Source organism: Pagrus major, chromosome 7 (genome assembly GCF_040436345.1).
Source record: "Pagrus major chromosome 7, Pma_NU_1.0".
NCBI lineage: Eukaryota > Metazoa > Chordata > Actinopteri > Spariformes > Sparidae > Pagrus > Pagrus major.
The window spans coordinates 2124646-2146237 of NC_133221.1; the positions used below are offsets into that span (position 1 = coordinate 2124646).

The 21592-nt window shown below is 40.6% G+C and overlaps 1 protein-coding gene across 1 annotated transcript; it reads left to right on the top strand.

The window, feature by feature from the left end:
* The first annotated feature begins 11723 nt into the window (after positions 1 to 11723).
* Positions 11724 to 18711, top strand: LOC140999208 (polymeric immunoglobulin receptor-like). Its single transcript, XM_073469510.1, has 7 exons — positions 11724 to 11797; positions 11965 to 12306; positions 12619 to 12942; positions 13850 to 13999; positions 15948 to 16097; positions 16321 to 16448; positions 17846 to 18711. Exons 1-7 carry the CDS (start codon positions 11758 to 11760, stop codon positions 17858 to 17860), a joined length of 1149 nt encoding a protein of 382 aa, XP_073325611.1. The 5' UTR covers positions 11724 to 11757; the 3' UTR covers positions 17861 to 18711.
* Positions 18712 to 21592: the final 2881 nt, after the last annotated feature.

Below are 21592 nucleotides of genomic sequence, written 5' to 3' on the forward strand. Positions count from 1 at the left end.
CCAGATGATTCACAGAAGTCATGTTTCACCTGTAGTGTCTGAGTGTTTCTTATACCTCCTGAGCTCTGAGTGGCAGGACAGGATGGGACAGGACCAGATGCTTCCCTTTAAGTATATGTGGGAAGGGGACTACGTAGAGGTCTCATGTCCAGGAGAACAACATATTAGTCCTGTAGTGTGCGTCAGAGAATAGCTAAAGGAAGAGGCCCACACTTAGGACTGACCAGTTCAGAGGTTCAAGATTGATTCGATGTATACATTTTCATCTAAGTATAGAGAGACTAGCAGGTCAACTTCAGATAACATCAATATAGTCACGCACACACATTCATGTACACATATTCCCTTCAGAGATATTCTCTAGAGGTGTTATGCAGACCTATTCTTTTCCCACAGGATAGAGGGGCTCTCAGTGCCCCAAAAGTAAACAATTAGAGGAAACAGGCGGGCATGAGCAAATGAACTCTAAAAAGGACCTGCACACCAGAGAACGGGGGTGATTTTGGTTGATCTCCTAAGACTGAGGGTCAGAGAGTTGATAGAGCAGAGGGCAAAGCATTTTGGGCATCACTTTGCCGAGATTTGAGAATACCAGGGAGTGCACACTCTGGTTCGGACGCTGGCTTGAGATCTGTTTCAATAAAGATTGCTCTGTCAAATCCACCCAGCCTTGCCTCCGCAGAATCTCTTATCAACATACTACACGCCGACACCTTTTGAGGACGACAGCCCATACACTTCACACCCAAATGTCACCAGTATGCATGTCTGTCACTACAGGGCTGAGTGCCGTCTCATCACATGTCCCTCGTCAGTACCATTTTGTTTCTGACCTGAAGAACATGACTGAAGCTCAGAGGTACTGCAGAGAGAAATACACTGACCTGGCAACTATAGACAACATGGAGGACGTGAGGATCTTGATCGACACCGTAGATAAAAGCAAAGTGTCCAATGTGAGTTCACTGATGTCTTTCTTTAGTCTCAAAGCCATTTTTGACAAACATGTAAATGACACGCAGGTTGAAAGTTTTGCACTTCCACATTGGTGTAAAGTCAGTAGATACATTTTGAAGTAACATTTTGAGGTACTGTACTTGTACTTGAGTATTTCCATTTAATGCCATTCTGTACTTCTACTCCACTACTTCTCAGAAGGACATTGTAAGCAGCACTTTAATCTTGTGTCTGATTAAGGTGCAGCTTGAATCTAAACTACTCCTACCTCTACCTCTAGAAAATGCCTCATATTTATTTGTTTACAATATGAAATGTACTCATAGACTATATGTCTACATATGTCTATATATGTATACAACGCTCTTTCCAAAGAAGTTGGGACGTTGTGTAAAATACAAATTAAACAGAATCGGGGAATGTGATAATTTGCTGATCCTTTTTGACATAAACTCAATTTAAAACAGTACAAAGACAATTTATTTATTTCATGTTCAACTTCACTGATTTGTGTAAATATATGTCTATTCTGAAGCGACGCGTTTCAAACAAATTGTGACGGGGCAACAAAAGCCTGAAAGTTGTTGTGTTGGAAGCTTCCACAGGTGAACAGGTTCATCGGTAACAGGTGATCGTATCATAATCGGGTATGAAAGGGGCGTCCTCCAAAGGCTCAGTCGTTCACAAGCAAGGATGGGGCGAGGTCGTCAAACACATGATTGTATAAATGATTTTACTACATGAGCTCAGGAACAGCAGGACTGAAGTCAGTTCTTTGCAAATGTTTGCATTGTGTCTTTATTCTACACAGCGTCCCAACTCTTTTAGAATCGGGCTGTGAAGTGTTTTTAATATAAAACTCCCTCGTTGTGTTTCACCAGACTGAGTGTCCCTGTTGAGCTGCAGTGGATGGAAACAAAAGGAGGGAATGTTGTATTAGAAAGCCTGTCACTTTGGAGGATATGAACTGGATCTGTGTCACTCAGACTGCTGAAGCCTCAGATTAACTTTTGAGTGTATATTGTGTTGCCGTGTAATAAATGTGAGGCTAAAGAAAGATATATTAAAATATTGCTTTCAGAGTGTCTGGATCGGGCTGTATGATGACGTGAACAGCTGGAGGTGGTCACTGTCAGACACCAGTTTCTACAAAGACGGGGAGACTGAGTTCAGACAGTGGCAGACTGGACAACCAGACAACTATAAAAGTAGAGACCACTGCACAGCGATGGATGATGGTGGACGATGGTACGACAGTAATTGTAAAAGTCGCCATCAGTCGGTCTGCATGGATGTCAGAGGTGAGAACATTCAGTGAAGTTTAAAACACACCAGTTCAGGTTCTTGAGCTCTCCCTCATTATTTGGGCCAATACAGGATCAGTCAGTCAAACTTTATTTACAGCACCTTCCATCAAAGTTAGTACAATTCAAAGAGCTTTACAGACGACTTACAAGCCAATAAGGCAGCAATTAATATTGATGATTTGACAGCGATGCAGGTGAGAATGAGAAAAAGAAGCTTGTCAGTGATGAATGACTTGTTTGGGTGGAGCAGATAGAAGAGCATTGTAATAGTCCATCCTGCTGGATTTAAAAACATGCTGCAGTCTCTGAGTCACTCAGATGGAGACGTGGCCGCAATTTAGCTGTTTCAGATAATAAAAGGCAGATCTGGCTCCACACCCCACATGAAAGCAACTGAGTACATGTACTCTATTACTACGCTACTTTATTTACTGTGTAACTTTATAACTCCACTGGATCTCAGAGGGAAAATGATGTATTCTTGAATTGACTTCATTTACTCAACAGCTGTAGTTACTTGTTACTGTTCAGATGAATATAAACATTAAAAAACATATGAGAAGCTTATAAAATACAACACATTGTTATATATTGAACTAGTTCCCAACCTTGTTGTTTCTTTCTGCTGGTGACCTCTGACACAAAGCTCTGTCTACTGGAGCTTCTTGTCATGTTTCACATGTTCATGTGTTGTTAGTTCCACCAAAGACACATTTCCCCACTAAACTTCTCACATGGTGAAGTCCAAAGAAGTCAGATGATCCAATGTTTTATGTGAAAGCAAATATTGGAGGAAAGTTAAAGAAAAGAAAAACTGAAGACAGATTTGTGCATCAGAACTTTTTTCTTTTCTTTCCTCTCCCATCAACCATCTGACGAGCCCTCAGATGTATCTGGTGACCCTTCAGAGGGGCCCGTATGTTTGTGTTTCAGAAATCTGAGGAAATATTCACATGTAGAAAAAATAATGTGTCAATCTATTAGATGTAGATTTTAAGGATGTGATTATTAATGGGGAGAGACTGAAGAAATACAGTAACATTTATTAAGATGATCATGTCTTCCATTTTTATTTTACAAAGTCATTAATTCAGTGGATTTATAATGCTGTGAATACTGCCACAGACACGGCATGGATGGTAAACTGTATGTTATAGTACCTCTGCACAGCACTGTGCTCTGTTTTCAGGGCTGAATGTGACGTTTGTCCTCATCAATACTTCCATGACCTGGACTGAGGCCCAGAGCTACTGCAGAGATCACCACACAGACCTGGCCAGTGTGAGGAACACAGCAGAGAACCAGGAGGTAAAGGACGTGATACCTTCAAGAGGAATAGTCTGGATCGGCCTTTTCAGAGACTCCTGGAAGTGGTCAGATGGACGTAACTCCTCATTTAGGTACTGGGATCAAGATCGAGGTCAACCTGATAACTATGGTGGTAACATGGAGGATTGTGTGGGAGCACACTTGGGCAGAGATGGAAAATGGTGGGACATTCTCTGTGACCTGAAGAAACCGTCCGTTTGCTACAGCCCACGTGAGTCTTAACTCTTGATTCAACTTGTATTTATATTTGGATTTTGGTTTAATTTAGCATCAAATGTCCTCAATGATAATGTTACAAAAACAACACAAAACATAAAGTTATGGACAGAAAATAAAATGTAAACACTCCTGATGTTTATCACAGCTTTCAGATTTTTAAAATGAGAGAAAATTAATATTGAGCAGAATTAAGTTCAAATTATTGTTGGTCCGGCCCTCCAGCACAGCTCGGGTTTGTCATGTGGCCCCTTGGAATAATTATTTGCCCACCCCTGCTCTAAGGTTAAAGAGGACTGGTTTGGTGTAAATAACAACTATATTAATACAGGGGTCTACCAAGCCCAGGGGGCCAGAGGTCTAGAGGAGCCAGGAGCCCCAAAACGGTCCTTGTGCATCTGTGTCCAGGGGGACAGTAGTTCATAATCCATCACTGTATTAATACAGTTTATAATGTAACATTATAGTTTGACATTTGTGTCAATAATTGTCAAGCACAGGTGACTCCGCAGTGGTGGGAGGGGGGCACCAAATCAAATTCTGCTTAGTGCCCCCAAAAGGCTTGGGCCGGCTCTGATCAAACTCCACCTCCATCTCACCTTGTATTTTACAACACAGGTGTTTTCTTCACAGTAAAGCAAAGAGTGAGAGGAAGTTTGATGACGTAACACTCAATGACGTTTTATGTAACGTGCAAACCACATGAGACACATTTTCTTACAACAAGGAAATAAATTACCATCATTTTCCTTCTTTGTGGACCCTGTGTACACTTCCTGTCTCTCTCTCTCTCCAGTCTGCTCCAGTGTCCCTCACCCAGGTTACATCTGGGGTCTGGTTGTTTCACTGGTGGTTGTTTTTCTGCTGATTCTCTACATATGGAAGATGAGGAGGGACTTCAGGTCAAGCAGCAGAAACACAGAGGTGATTTTTTCCGACTCCACACGCCGTCCCTGACAGTTTCTACCACTGCACTATAAAACCGTTGGAAAGAGATTAAAATTTCACTGTAGATTAAACAGAAAATCTGGGATTGCTCAACTGTTTCTGACACAATTGCTTCTTGACCTCACACAGAAGTAGAATAAAGCAGGCGTTGATCTTGCCAACTGAAACACTGTCTTTGTAATTAGAACAGGTGGATGTGTGCTGCCCTCTGCTGGACAACAAGTAAAATAATTAACCTCCTCATTTTTTTTTTTGGTTGTGATTTGGCCTTAATGTAGCATGGAAGTTCAATTCATAATGAAGAACAATTTATTTGGAAAATAAACACACAAAGATTTGAAAAAGGTTTTGTTCCTATGGAATGACCAAGACTCAGCCAAAGACACAAATTAACCACAAAAAGACATTTAAAAAGGATTTATGAACATAAAGAGAACTAAAAAACCAAGACACTAACTCAGGACAACCGAAAAGACACTGAGCTAAACACAACAGAACAAAAGCCCAGGCTGAGAGGCATCAAGACCAGCAGTCCTCCCTCCGTTCTGATGCTGGCACAGGAGATATTAAGCACTTCTCCCAGGCCAGGTGAACCTCATTGAGCAATCAAGAAGTGGCACACCTGTGCAGAGCAAGAGAGGACAGGAGGGGAACAGGAACAAGCAGCACAGGGACACAGACAGCCGTAACACCAGCACTGAAAATACTGAAAATGCATACATGAAAGTAAATACATATAAACATGTGTTGTGTTTCACACTGTTTCTTTTAATTGTTTAATTTAAGCATTCTAAATTTTCCATAGTAAACTTGGGTTAATACAAACTTTCCATTTTCCTGTCGGATTAATTTTCAATCAATCAATCAATCAATCAATCAATCAATCAATCAATCAATATGATATTCAGAGTCACGCAGGTTATCTCTATACTGTTGGTAGTCTGTTAGTTATCTTGGCCCCCAAGATTTGTCTATCACACATTATCTGGTCTGTTGCAATGAATACTGCTGTACAACAGCTGTGATGTCATTTCCTGTCACCTTGGTAAAGTTGTTGATCTTATTTTCAGATCCCTTTCACCTGTAAGGATTTGGGTCAAGCCTCCATGTGAAGACTCCACCGTCAAAACCTGCAATATTAGGGAGCAAACCTGCAGCGATTAGGAGCAAACCTGCAGTGATTAGGAGCAAACCTGTAGTGATTAGGAGCAAACCTGTAGCGATTAGGAGCAAACCTGCAGTGATTAGGAGCAAACCTGCAGTATTAAGAAGCAAACCTGCAGTGATTAGGAGCAAACCTGCAGTATTAAGGGACAAACCTGCAGTGATTAGGAGCAAACCTGCAGTGATTAGGAGCAAACCTGTAGTGATTAGGAGCAAACCTGTAGTGATTAGGAGCAAACCTGTAGTGATTAGGAGCAAACCTGTAGCGATTAGGAGCAAACCTGCAGTATTAAGAAGCAAACCTGCAGTATTAAGGAACAAACCTGCAGTGATTAGGAGCAAACCTGTAGTGATTAGGAGCAAACCTGTAGTGATTAGGAGCAAACCTGCAGTGATTAGGAGCAAACCTGCAGTATTAAGGAGCAAACCTGCAGTGATTAGGAGCAAACCTGCAGTGATTAGGAGCAAACCTGCAGTATTAAGGAGCAAACCTGCGGTGATTAGGAGCAAACCTGTAGTATTAAGGAGCAAACCTGTAGTGATTAGGAGCAAACCTGCAGTATTAAGGAGCAAACCTGCAGTATTAAGGAGCAAACCTGTAGTGATTAGGAGCAAACCTGTAGTATTAAGGAGCAAACCTGTAGTGATTAGGAGCAAACCTGCAGTATTAAGGAGCAAACCTGCGGTGATTAGGAGCAAACCTGTAGTATTAAGGAGTAAACCTGTAGTCATTAGGAGCAAACCTGCAGTGATTAGGAGCAAACCTGCAGTGATTAGGAGCAAACCTGCAGTGATTAGGAGCAAACCTGCATTATTAAGGAGCAAACCTGCAGTGATTAGGAGCAAACCTGCAGTGATTAGGAGCAAACCTGCAGTATTAAGGAGCAAACCTGCAGTGATTAGGAGCAAACCTGCAGTGATTAGGAGCAAACCTGCATTATTAAGGAGCAAACCTGTAGTGATTAGGAGCAAACCTGCAGTGATTAGGAGCAAACCTGCAGTGATTAGGAGCAAACCTGTAGTGATTAGGAGCAAACCTGCAGTGATTAGGAGCAAACCTGTAGTGATTAGGAGCAAACCTGCAGTATTAAGGAGCAAACCTGCAGTGATTAGGAGCAAACCTGCAGTGATTAGGAGCAAACCTGCATCATTAAGGAGCAAACCTGTAGTGATTAGGAGCAAACCCGCAGTATTAAGGAGCAAACCTGTAGTGATTAGGAGCAAACCTGCATTATTAAGGAGCAAACCTGTAGTGATTAGGAGCAAACCTGCAGTATTAAGGAGCAAACCTGCAGTGATTAGGAGCAAACCTGCATTATTAAGGAGCAAACCTGTAGTGATTAGGAGCAAACCTGTAGTGATTAGGAGCAAACCTGCAGTGATTAGGAGCAAACCTGTAGTGATTAGGAGCAAACCTGTAGTGATTAGGAGCAAACCTGCAGTATTAAGGAGCAAACCTGCAGTGATTAGGAGCAAACCTGCAGTGATTAGGAGCAAACCCGCAGTATTAAGGAGCAAACCTGTAGTGATTAGGAGCAAACCTGCAGTATTAAGAGCAAACCTGCAGTATTAAGGAGCAAACCTGTAGTGATTAGGAGCAAACCTGCAGTGATTAGGAGCAAACCTGCAGTATTAAGGAGCAAACCTGCAGTGATTAGGAGCAAACCTGCAGTATTAAGGAGCAAACCTGCAGTGATTAGGAGCAAACCTGCAGTGATTAGGAGCAAACCTGTAGTGATAAGGAGCAAACCTGCAGTGATTAGGAACAAACCTGTAGTGATTAGGAGCAAACCTGCAGTGATTAGGAGCAAACCTGTAGTGATTAGGAGCAAACCTGCAGTGATTAGGAGCAAACCTGTAGTGATTAGGAGCAAAACTGCAGTGATTAGGAGCAAACCTGCAGTGATTAGGAGCAAACCTGCAGTGATTAGGAGCAAACCTGCAGTGATTAGGAGCAAACCTGCAGTATTAAGGAGCAAACCTGCAGTATTAAGGAGCAAACTTGTAGTGATTAGGAGCAAACCTGCAGTGATTAGGAGCAAACCTGCAGTATTGAGGAGCAAACCTGCAGTGATTAGGAGCAAACCTGCAGTATTAAGGAGCAAACCTGCAGTATTAAGGAGCAAACTTGTAGTGATTAGGAGCAAACCTGCAGTGATTAGGAGCAAACCTGCAGTATTGAGGAGCAAACCTGCAGTGATTAGGAGCAAACCTGCAGTATTAAGGAGCAAACCTGCAGTATTAAGGAGCAAACTTGTAGTGATTAGGAGCAAACCTGCAGTGATTAGGAGCAAACCTGCAGTGATTAGGAGCAAACCTGCAGTATTAAGGAGCAAACCTGCAGTATTGAGGAGCAAACTTGCACCGCTCACACATACAGCACTCAGATTATCTGTAGGTTCTGGATCTGTATTTGTTACTAACATGTCACTAATGTGTTGATCTGTTATTTCAATAAAAGTACTAATACCACACTGTAAATATACTCTGTTAAAAGTCCTGCAATTAAACTGTTACTGCAGTAAAAGTATGTAAGAATAATCAGGAAAAATGTGTTTAAAGTATGAAAAGTAAAAGTACTCAGTGTAGTAAAATGTTTCATTCTGGATCAATCTGCTGATTATTGTTGTTGATTAATCATTTAGAAAAGTGAGAAATGTGGTGACAGTGAGCCAGAGCCCAAAGTGACACCTTCATACTGTTTGTTTTGACCAACAAACAGTCTAAACCTCAACATTATTACAAATACATCAAAATTAATACAATTGTTTAAAGGAAAAGCATCAAATCGTCACATTTGTGAAGTTGGAGCCATGAAATGTTTTTACATGAAAAAGGACCAGAGTGATGTAGTGTAATATAACCATAACTAAGTAGTTAGTGGTTAATGACAACTGGTAATAAGGACCGAGATGTTAAAGAAGCTAATCAAAATCTGAAGGAATCATAAATGAATGGTTAAAACATGTATTACTCTGCACTAGTTGATTGAACGTGCACCTGTTGATCGGATTGATGATTAAACTACTGTATTGTGTTAACTTGGAGTGAAATGTAACCACAAATGTAAGAGTGAAATCATGTAACCAAATATACCACACTTTTATTATTTTTAAAAAATGCAGTCCAAAGAATGATCAAAGCTAATGGGATATATTCAGAGGGAAACTTGTTTTTAAAAAAAGCTCAGGCCAGAGTCACTAAGAGCTGATGGTGTGTTCTGAGGAAAGTAACTGTTTTTTTAAATAACCAAACTCAGAGAGTAGAAGCTACTGGTGTCAGGAACGGCAGGGCACGGACAGGTGCATCGGAAAAATACCCGTCAGCAGAAGTGAGGAAGAGTAAGGATTGGTTGAGACCAAGAGGCCATGGGAGGACACTCCCAGTTTTTAGGCTTAAAACAAGACATCAAATGTATTAGATCAGATCAGTTGTTCATGGACATTGTCTGTGTATGATCTCAGCTCTTACTGCCGGCAATAAAAGCTTTACTGCACTCAGCTTTGAGGACTTCTGGTGATTTTTGACTCCTGCTTTTTGGAAAACCTTCTAAACATCCAAGACTGAAGAAAAGTCGTTACACGACAGTGATTTAAAGATGGTTCCCGGCTTATTTTCTATCAGTTGACTTACTGATTCATCAATTGTTTGATTAATAAAGTGGTGGATGTAACATAACTCTATAACATACTGTACGTTTGTATTTCTGTGAAAAATGAGACTTTAAATAAATCATGATGTCAAGGAAATACAGAGCAGTTCACAAGTTTAAGTTTCATTCTGATGCTCAAACATTCTCGTGTCTCTTCCTCTTTTTCTCTGTCAGTCTCAGGAGGACAGTAAAGAGAGGACATGTCTGAACCAAAGCTGACATGATTCATGAGCAGACAGATAGCAGACCCTCTGCCTGACTTCACACACCACTGTGCAAACTAATGGGGTGTTATATGTTCAGCAACAACGTTTTCATATGACTGTAACAGTGTCATATGAAGAGTCTAACATGGTGCACATTAGGCTTCACACTTTGACAGACGTGATGTTGAGGGAGGATTCAAGGCAGGAGAGAAGAATGGAGTGGTTGATGGTGTCAAAAGCTGCAGTGAGGTCGAGGAGGATGAGGATGCTGAGTTGGCCGGAGTCTGCAGAGAGGAGGAGGTCGTTAGTGACTTTAAGGAGGGCTGTTTCTGTGCTGTGTTGAGGACGGACGTCTGATTGAAAAGGTTCAAACAGGTCGGTGGAGATGAGGTGGGTTTAAGGTTGTGCACTGATAGGTTGAAATCAGTCTTGTGATGTTGGGAAGGCGGCGTGCGATGACGCCAAATAAAAAGAATCCATAATTCTTTTTTCATTTTACACCAACGGGGCCTTTTCTCCTGCCTTTAGACACCTGTCCATCTTCCTCATATGACTCACAATTAACCGATAACACGGGTTTCCCTATCTCATAATCCAAAAGGGGCTTTTACCTTTATCTTCCTACCTGCTGGGGTTCTAATTTCGGCTCACAACTCTTTATCCTTAATTTGGCATAACAAAGTAATTTGTCACCATTATGTTTGGAACAGACACAGGAAACATCCGGACAGGTCACTCTAAGTGCTACTAACTGGCGCCAGGCCTTACTTAATATCCTGTTTTGCACAATACCTAAGCCTATTTAAGACATTTAATAGGAATGTGTTTGTGTGGTTTTATCTGCAGCAAATATAATAAGAATATACATGTAATTTAATGTGACCTGTATTTGATAATAAGTCTATAATATAGAAAAATACATACATTTTCCACTACTCCCTCAAAAGCATCAACTTAAAGTAATGAGCATGTTGTGAGGAGGAGAAAGTTCAGATATTTGTGATCAGATGTAGGGAGGGAAAGTCAAAAGAGTCAGAAAAATAAATACTCAAGTAAAATACACACAAGAAAAAGTATTTGTACTTCATTACTTCCCACCTCTGATGCCTTTTCCCGTTTTTTGAGAATTGCCATTGACTTTGATCAGATGATCCTTCAGGAGTCTGTTTCAGAAAATTACACATTCTGTTTGAGGCATCAGTAACTCAATCTGTGGAGAAACCCGAGGGTGGCCGGTTCAGCTCAGAAAGAAAATATTTGATGTGGGACAAAATAACATTGATTATGCTAAAGCTAAAACATAAAGGTCATTGGTATTATTGATGTGATGGCACAGGGTCTGTAAAACTGAAATAATGACATGAAGCAAAACCAGAGAAGAGAGAGAAAACGTGAAGTTGTAGCTGTCATTCAAAAACATCAGTTTTATCAAACATGATGATGTGATGGTGGGATTTACTGACAGATATGGAAAATGTATATGAAGAAGTATGTTTTCATTAGTGTTTAGTCACCTTACAGAGGGAGCAGCTTCTCTTTCAGTCCACCAGCCTAAACAACTAAAAGTATCTAAACTTTCTAAAGGACACTATAGAAATGTAGGTACACATATATAATCCAATGCGATCCAATACAACAGCTCTGCTATCATTTCTACCTTTGCAAAGTTGAGTTCAGTTTTTGGTGACATGTCTGATGGGCCAGCTTCTTTAATCCTCAGCGTTTTCACAGGAAATGATATTAATAACTTATAAGTACATCTTTTTCCTTCCTTATTCCTGAGAAGTGATGAATTTAATGAAGAGCAGGAAACACAAGTGGACCTCCCGAAAGTATAAATAGAAAGTATAAGCAGTGAAGCACACTTGACAGAAATCATGAAACTAAAGCAGCTCAGCTTCCTGTTTGATCAGACAGACAGAGTGGAAGGAGTGAAGTGACAGAGACGCTTTTGTCTCCATCAGGATCAAAACTCAGAATGAAGATCCACCACGTTCTGTTCTTCTGCTTCATCTCAGGTGAGGACTGATGACCTGACTGTCTCTTTAACGCAGCACCACACACTGCTTTGGGACATTTTATTTGTTAATGTGGCTAAATGTTTGATGAAACATGTTTTACAGTTGTTGTTGCTCCAGCTGATACAGAAATGATCATCTGTGTTCTGTGTTCATCTTTCCAACAGCTCTGTGTGGAGACACTGGGCTCGTCAGTGCAAAATTCAACATTTACACAGGAGCTGAGGGAGGAAGTGGTTCAATGTCGTGCTACCTGTCTCAGCCTAAAAACACGAAGTTCTTCTGTAAAGAAGAATGTAAAGCAGAAGATATTCTCGTTAAAACAGAAGATGTCAGAGCTCAGAATGGCAGATTCAGCACTGAATATGAAGTAGAATCTTCTGGAAGAGGAGTTCTGACTGTGACCATCACAGATCTGACCAAGTCTGACGCAGGACGGTACAGGTGTGGTTCGGGCACTGATTTGGTTCCAGACTCATACTCGGACTTTGAGATCAGAGTTTCTGATGGTGAGTTTCTACTGAAAGTCTTTAAACCTGATTTATTTAGTGAATTTAGTGATGTAGGAATATTTATATATTATATATTTAAAAAAAGGAATCGATGATTTATAAACTTTTTAAGACATTTGTAATTTGTAGTTCTGGACGATATTAATAAAAGATTTAATCAGATTATGGGAAGAATTGTAGTTATTTATGTTGTATGAACTTTCGGAGCAGCTGTCAGTGATGATCTGTGTTCATGTGAAGCAAGAAATACTGAGATCAGACTGCAGCATTTCACAGACAGTAACTGTTGACTGTTTCTCTTTTCGACAGAACTGCCGGGTGGAAGCACTCGTTTTTTCCGTACAGATACTGAAGGAGAGAATATCACAATGGGATGCCTCGATACTGTTCAGAGTGAACACAAGTTCCTGTGTAAGGACAAATGTGAAACAGAAGAGGACATTATCATTGAAACTGATGCCAATAGAGCTAAGAGTGGCAGATACAGCATTGAATATAAAGAAGGATCTATATTTGGACTGTATGTAACCATCACAAATGCAAGCAAATTGGACACAGGATGGTACAAGTGTGGCTACGGCAGAGCTTTGTCTCCAGATTCATCCAGGAGACTCCCGATCCTCGTCATTCCTGGTGAGTGTTTATTAAAATCACATGAATATGTTGCTTCATATAATTCATGTACTTGTCCAATCCACTTATTTTTATTATTTCTTTCCTCCATAAGTGATCATGAAAAACATTTTTGCTTCCTTTGTCATTTTATTTATTCTGCAAAAATGTTTTTTTAAATGACCTGACAACAGCAGAAATGAAAATATGACCAGAACGTTTATATTTAGCATGTAGAAAAACAATAAATAATTGGTTTAAAACCAAAAATAAAGTTAAAAGCATCACAAATACTTAAAAAGAGAACTACTGCCTGTTTGACCTGCTGATGGAGAGATGACAGGGAATTAGAAGAGGTGGACGTGAACCTTCAGCCACAATAGCAACCCTAGCAGTACATTTCAATTATCTGCAGTTATGTTCACATTCAATATGTGGAAGGTCACATTAATACTTTTTTTGAATGTTGTTGGAAAAATACCATAATATGGATTACTGTTATTTGCATGTAAATTCTCTACATATTTCAGGTTTATACACAAAAGTGTCCTCTGTGGTTTTATTAATTTTAGGTGATATAAAGCCGCTCCACTCTTTTTGCATTGTTTTATTTCTTTTTTATTGTATTTAGATGAAGTTAGAGCTACTTCCTTAGTTTTCAGTAAAACTTCATCATATCAGTAAAATCAAATCATCAGAATTAGCTGAACCATAAATTAACAAACATTATAAACATATGTCCAGTATGTTCGTTGTGTATGATTTATGCCTTTAATTATGATACTGGTTTTCACACCTGACTGATTATCTTGTATTCCTCCATTTTGTTATATTTGTATATATTTACACTTATTCATACATGGTGGATTTCTCTGCATCAGTATCTATTCAGTATCTTATTATTTCATTGTCTTTTCATTGTCCACAGATCCGTCCAAACCAAACCAGACTCCTCCACCTTTTTCAACATCAGTCCCATCAGCCTCCACACCAACAACGCAGAGTTTAAAACTCAGTTCAGAAAGTGTCATCGCCTCGTCGTCTTTTCCTAAAACCACCAACCAGCCTTCAGCTGCAGGTACAGTTCATTAAGACTGCTGACCATCAAACTCCACCTCCATCTCACCTTAAATTGTACAGCACAGGTGTTTTCTTCACAGTACTGCAAAGAGTGAGAGGAAGTTTAATGACGTAACACTCACCAGGTTTTATGCATCACGCAAACCACATGAGACACATTTTCTTACAACAAGGAAATAAATTGCAATCATTTTCCTTCTTTTTGGACCCTGTGTACACTTCCTGTCTGCTGATGTCACTTCTTGGGCTGGCAACTAAAGTTGACCTGATTGTCTCTCTGTCCTTAAATGGAAATGTATACGTTAAGCCAGCTCCAAACAATGGCGTGAGAAAGGAACTCAGTTTAGTATCCTGTAAGGGCCTCATCCTGTAGCTAACCTTTTAACACAAACGCAGAGCTGATTAATGACTCTGGGCCCTCCTAACAGATCTTCTCAACATCAGCCACCTTACTTAACCCCCACAAACAGGAACAACATGACACAGTTAAATCATAGCTCAGAATGTGTTGTTGCACAGATACCTCACATGTCTCGGAGGATGTCATTAGTAACAGCCTTGAAGACAGCTGGGACGTTGGTCAAGCCAGAGGGCATTTCTTGGTATTCGAAGTGGCCCAGGGGTGTGTTGATCCGGTCTTCCACTTGTCTCCCTTCCGAATCCGGACCAAGTTGTAGGCGTTTCGTAGATCCAGCTTAGTGAAGATTTGGGCGTGGCAAAGTGGCTCAAATGACAGGTCGATAAGAGGAAGAGGGTACTTGTTTTTTACCGTGATATTGGTGAGGCCACAATAATCAATAAAGGAGCGGTAGAGGGTAAAACGAATGCAGCTAAATATAGGGACATCCTGGAGGACAACCTGATTCAGTCTGCAAGAAAACTACATAGAAGAAAGGAGTCAAATCGTAGTGTCCAGATGTGCAGGAGTTATTGAGACCTCTCCACACAGACTCAGTGCTGTGATTGAGGCCAAAGGTGCAGCTACTAAATACTGATGTGAAGGGGGTGAATACTTATGCAATCACTTATTTTATATGATATATTTTTAATTAATTGACATTACTTTGTAGAAATCTGTTTTCACTTTGACATTACAGAGGTTTTTTGTAATTTATTTGTTTTGTATATTTTTTATATTGAAGTTCAGAAGAAGATAACACAACTGTAACTTACAATGCAAGTGTTGGGAGAGGAGGGGAAAAGTCTAACATGTCTAACAAGTTTAACATATAAATCATCCATCTTTGCCCACTTCATCTTAGTCTTTGTGCCCTCAGGGATGCATAAACTGCAGGTTATGAACTTATTTTTTCAAATTACAAAAATGTGAAATTATTATCGGTATCGGCTGGAAAAACACATATCGTGCATCCCTAATTACTTCATATAATTCATGTACCTGTCGCCCAATCCACTTTTATTTTTATACAGATTTTCCCCAAAAAGGGATCATGAAAAACATCTTTGCTTCCTTTGTCATTTTATTTATTCTGCAAAAATGTTTTTTTAGACAACAGCAGAAATGAAAATATGACCAGAACATTTTATACGTTTATATTTAGCATGTAGTAGTAGTTTTATATATTTTAGGTGATATAAAGCCGCCCAACTCTTTTTGCATTGTTTCAGTTTTTTTAGATGAAGTTAGAGCTACTTTCTTTGTTTTCAGTAAAACTTAGACCTTCTGTCATCAGCAAAAATCAAATCATCAGAATTAGCTGAACCATAAATTACCAAACATTATAAACATATGTCCAGTATGTTCGTTGTGTATGATTGATGCCTTTAATTATGATACTTACTGGTTTTCGCACCTGACTGATTATCTTGTATTCCTACATTTTGTTATATTTGTATATATTTACACTCATTCATACATGGTGGATTTCTCTGCATCAGTATCTATTCAGTATCTTATTATTTCATTGTCTTTTCATTGTCCACAGATCTGTCCAAACCAAACCAGACTCCACCACCTTTTTCAACATCAGCCCCATCAGCCTCCACACCAACAACGCAGAGTTTAAAACTCAGTTCAGAAAGTGTCATCGCCTCGTCGTCTTTCCCTAAAACCACCAACCAGCCTTCAGCTGCAGGTACAGTTCATTAAGACTGCTGACCATCAAACTCCACCTCCATCTCACCTTAAATTTTACAACACAGGTGTTTTCTTCACAGTAGTGCAAAGAGTGAGAGGAAGTTTAATGATGCAACATGCAAACCACATGAGACACATTTTCTTACAACAAGGAAATAAATTACCATCATTTTCCTTCTTTGTGGACCCTGTGTACACTTCCTGTCTCTCTCTCTCTCCAGTCTGCTCCAGTGTCCCTCACCCAGGTTACATCTGGGGTCTGGTTGTTTTACTGGTGGTTGTTTTTCTGCTGATCCTCTACACATGGAAGATGAGGAGGGACTTCAGATCAAGCTTCAGAATCACAGAGGTGATTTTCTCCGACTCCACACGCCGTCCTTGACAGTTTCTACCACTGCACTATAAAACCGTTGGAAAGAGATTAAAATTTCACTGTAGATTAAACAGAAAATCTGGGATTGCTCAACTGTTTCTGACACAATTGGTCCTTGACTTCACACAGAAGTAGAATGAAGCAGGCGTTGATTTTGCCAACTGAAACACTGTCTTTGTAATTAGAACAGGTGGATGTGTGCTGCCCTCTGCTGGACAACAAGTAAAATAATTAACCTCCTCATTTTGTTTTTTTGGTTGTGATTTGGCCTTAATGTAGCATGGAAGTTCAATTCCTAATGAAGAACAATTTATTTGGAAAATAAACACACAAAGATTTGAAAAAGGTTTTGTTCCTATGGGATGAACAAGACTCGGCCAAAGACACAAATGAACCACAAAAAGATATTTAAAAAGGATTTATGAACATAAAGAGAACTAAAAAACCAAGACACTGACTCAGGACAACCGAAAAGACACTGAGCTAAACACAACAGAACAAAAGCCCAGGCTGAGAGGCATCAAGACCAGCAGTCCTCCCTCCGTTCTGATGCTGGCACAGGAGATATTAAGCACTTCTCCCAGGCCAGGTGAACCTCAGTGAGCAATCAAGAAGTGGCACACCTGTGCAGAGCAAGAGAGGACAGGAGGGGAACAGGAACAAGCAGCACAGGGACACAGACAGCCGTAACACCAGCACTGAAAATACTGAAAATGCATACATGAAAGTAAATACATATAAACATGTGTTGTGTTTCACACTGTTTCTTTGAATTGTTTAATTTAAGCATTCTAAATTTTCCATAGTAAACTCGGGTTAATACAAACTTTCCATTTTCCTGTCGGATTAATTTTCAATCAATCAATCAATCAATCAATCATCTTTATTTGTTTAACGCCAGTTCACACCAAAAGTCATCTCATGACATTTTCCAAACTGAGCAGGTCTAGACCGTACTACTCCATTCATTTTTCCACATTTCCCCCATGAGCAAGCACAAGAGTCTTTTAACAGGCAGAAACCTCGACCAGAACCGGACTCAATGGTACCTGTGAGATGCCTTTAAAATGAGAACCATGAAAAAGAGCCTTGACTCTACATTTAATGGCTGCTGTGCTCTCAGGACCGGCTCACACACTGTGGATGTTCTGTTCCTGTGATCTTACAAAATAATGTTACACATTGATGATATGTTTACTCGTGATATTCAGAGTCACGCAGGTTATCTCTATACTGTTGGTAGTCTGTTAGTTAGCTTGGCCCCCAAGATTTGTCTATCACACATTATCTGGTCTGTTGCAATGAATACTGCTGTACAACAGCTGTGATGTCATTTCCTGTCACCTTGGTAAAGTTGTCGATCTTATTTTCAGATCCCTTTCCTGTAAGGATTTGGCTCCAGCCTCCACATGTGAAGACTCCATCGTCAAAACCTGCAGTGATTAGGAGCAAAGCTGCAGTGATTATGAACAAACCTGCACCGCTCACACATACAGCACTCAGATTATCTGTAGGTTCTGGATCTGTATTTGTTACTAACATGTCACTAATATGTTGATCTGTTACTTCAATAAAAGTACTAATACCACACTGTAAATATACTCTGTTAAAAGTCCTGCAATTAAACTGTTACTGCAGTAAAAGTATGTAAGAATAATCAGGAAAAATGTGCTTAAAGTATGAAAAGTAAAAGTACTCAGTGTAGTAAAATGTTTCATTCTGGATTAATCTGCTGATTATTGTTGTTGATTAATCATTCAGAAAAGTGAGAAATGTGGTGACAGTGAGCCAGAGCCCAAAGTGACACCTTCATACTGTTTGTTTTGACCAACAAACAGTCTAAACCTCAACATTATTACAAATACATCAAAATTAATACAATTGTTTAAAGGAAAAGCATCAAATCGTCACATTTGTGAAGTTGGAGCCATGAAATGTTTTTACATGAAAAAGGACCAGAGTGATGTAGTGTAATATAACCATAAGTAAGTAGTTAGTGGTTAATGACAACTGGTAATAAGCAGTGTTGGGTGTAACGCGTTACTTTGTAACGCGTTACTGTAATCAGATTACTTTTTCAAGTAACTAGTAGTGTAAGGCATTACTCTACTGAAAATAGTAATAATATTACAATTTTCCGGGCTCGTTACTTGCGTTACATTTGCTAGTAGCTACCAGCTACTTCACCACACACGCATCACACAAAACAGCACGGAGGGAGGGGGGGGGCGTGAATGGATCAGTGATTGGTTGGGGTTTGACACGAGGTATCATTTACCATCACCGATTGGTCGCCAGCGGCACCCGCCAGGGCAGATGGGTAAAAAATGGAAGAGTCAACAAGTCCGGAGCATGTTGCTGCTGCTGCTTCTGCTAGCTCGTGTCCTGAAGAAGGCACCGCTCTGCAAAAAACCTCGTTCGACGGCTGGAAATTCAACCACTATTTTCAATATTAGTTAATATTTCTTTGTATTTGATTGCACAAGTACACTTGTTTGTATTTGCACTAGACAATGTTAATTGAGGAAGTTAAACAGCATGTAGGCCAGTCTGTTGTTGGGTTAATAAAGACCTTCAAGAAGACTCCTCCTTTGTCTGCTCTCTTTCCATCTTATGCATCTCAGGCAATTTTAGAGTAAGTAGAAAAAAAGTAACTAGTAATATAACTAGTAATATAACTAGTTACTTTCTCCAGGGAGTAATATAGTAGTGTAAGGCATTACTATTTTTGAGAGTAATATGTAATCTGTAATATATTACTTTTTAAAGTAACTAGCCCCAACACTGGTAATAAGGACCGAGATGTTAAAGAAGCTAATCAAAATGTGAAGGAATCATAAATGAATGGTTAAAACATGTATTACTCTGCACTAGTTGATTGAACGTGCACCTGTTGATCGGATTGATGATTAAACTACTGTATTGTGTTAACTTGGAGTGAAATGTAACCACAAATGTAAGAGTGAAATCATGTAACCAAATATACCACACTTTTATTATTTTTAAAAAATGCAGTACGAAGAATGATCAAAGCTAATGGGATATATTCAGAGGGAAACTTGTTTTTAAAAAAAGCTCAGGCCAGAGTCACTAAGAGCTGATGGTGTGTTCTGAGGAAAGTACCTGTTTTTTTAAATAACCAAACTCAGAGAGTAGAAGCTACTGGTGTCAGGAACGGCAGGGCACGGACAGGTGCATCGGAAAAATACCCGTCAGCAGAAGTGAGGAAGAGTAAGGATTGGTTGAGACCAAGAGGCCATGGGAGGACACTCCCAGTTTTTAGGCTTAAAACAAGACATCAAATGTATTAGATCAGATCAGTTGTTCATGGACATTGTCTGTGTATGATCTCAGCTCTTACTGCCGGCAATAAAAGCTTTACTGCACTCAGCTTTGAGGACTTCTGGTGATTTTTGACTCCTGCTTTTTGGAAAACCTTCTGAACATCCAAGACTGAAGAAAAGTCGTTACACGACAGTGATTGTAAAGATGGTTCCCAGCTTATTTTCTATCAGTTGACTTACTGATTAATCAATTGTTTGATTAATAAAGTGGTGGATGTAACATAACTCTATAACATACTGCACATTTCAATTTGTTTACTCCAGTAAAAGTAATAGAGTACAGGCTCTGACATGTACTCAGAGTATCAGAGTAAAAAGTCTCCCTCTGAAGGACATTTGTGGTCAAAGCTGACTGAAGCTCACGTCATATTAATATAATTCAAAGACTATTAAAGTTAAAGGTAGAGTCAGTAGGATTTGTCCCAGCTGCTCCTGAACGCACCACAAAGATAGTTGATAGTTGAGTCTCATTCCCAGGACGTCAAACAGCCACATGTTGGGTTGGTAAAGCGTCCCGAGCAGCAACAAAGAGAGAAAATAAGAAACTCGAGACACTAACACGCCTTTTCTCCCCATTCAGCCTCCCTCTCTGTCTGTTCACGTCTTCTGTAGCTGCCATCAAAGTCAGTTATACTATTTAAGTTAATTTACATAATTAATAATAATTGGTTGTTGTGTCAGTGCTCTCACGTCGTTTTGTGTTGACGCACTTTACCTTCACCATGCTTGAGGTGAACAGCGGTCAATAAGTCTGGTATGAGAGAAGCAGAGGAAAGAAGAAGAATAAAGTGTCCTTAACTCCGTTTAGTTGAGAAGGCCAATGAGGTATGTTGATGTATAATTATGGTTTATATTGTGCTTTGTAACTCGCTCTCCATCCATCCATCCATTGTCTACCGCTTATCCGGGGCCGGGTCGCGGGGGCAGCTGCCTGAGCAGGGATACCCAGACTTCCCTCTCCCCGGACACTTCCTCCAGCTCCTCCGGGAGGATCCCAAGGCGTTCCCAGGTCAGCCGGGCGACATAGTCACTCCAGCGTGTCCTGGGTCTTCCTCGGGGTCTCTTCCTCCCGGTGGGGCATGCCTGGAACACCTCCCGAGGGAGGCGTCCAGGGGGCATCCGATACAGATGCCCAAGCCACCTCAGCTGACTCCTCTCGATGTGGAGGAGCAGCGGTTCTACTCCGAGCTCCTCCCGCGTGACAGAGCTCCTCACCCTATCTCTAAGGGAGCGCCCTGCCACCCTGCGGAGGAAACTCATTTCGGCCGCTTGTATCCGGGATCTTATTCTTTCGGTCATGACCCAAAGTTCATGACCATAGGTGAGGGTAGGAACGTAGACTGACCGGTAAATCGAGAGCTTCGCCTTTCGGCTCAGCTCTCTCTTCACCACGACAGACCGATACAACGACCGCATTACTGCGGCCGCCGCACCGATCCGCCTGTCAATCTCACGCTCCATCCTTCCCTCACTCGTGAACAAGACCCCGAGATACTTAAACTCCTCCACTTGAGGCAGGAACTCTCCCCCAACCTGGAGGGAACAAGCCACCTTTTTCCGGTCGAGAACCATGGCCTCAGACTTGGAGGTGCTGATTCTCATCCCAACTGCTTCACACTCGGCTGCAAACCGCCCCAGAACATGCTGGAGGTCCTGGCCCGAAGGAGCCAACAAGACAACATCATCTGCGAAAAGCAGGGATGAAATCCGGTGGCTCCCGAACCAGATCCCCTCCGGCCCATGACTGCGCCTAGAAATTCTGTCCATAAAAATAAT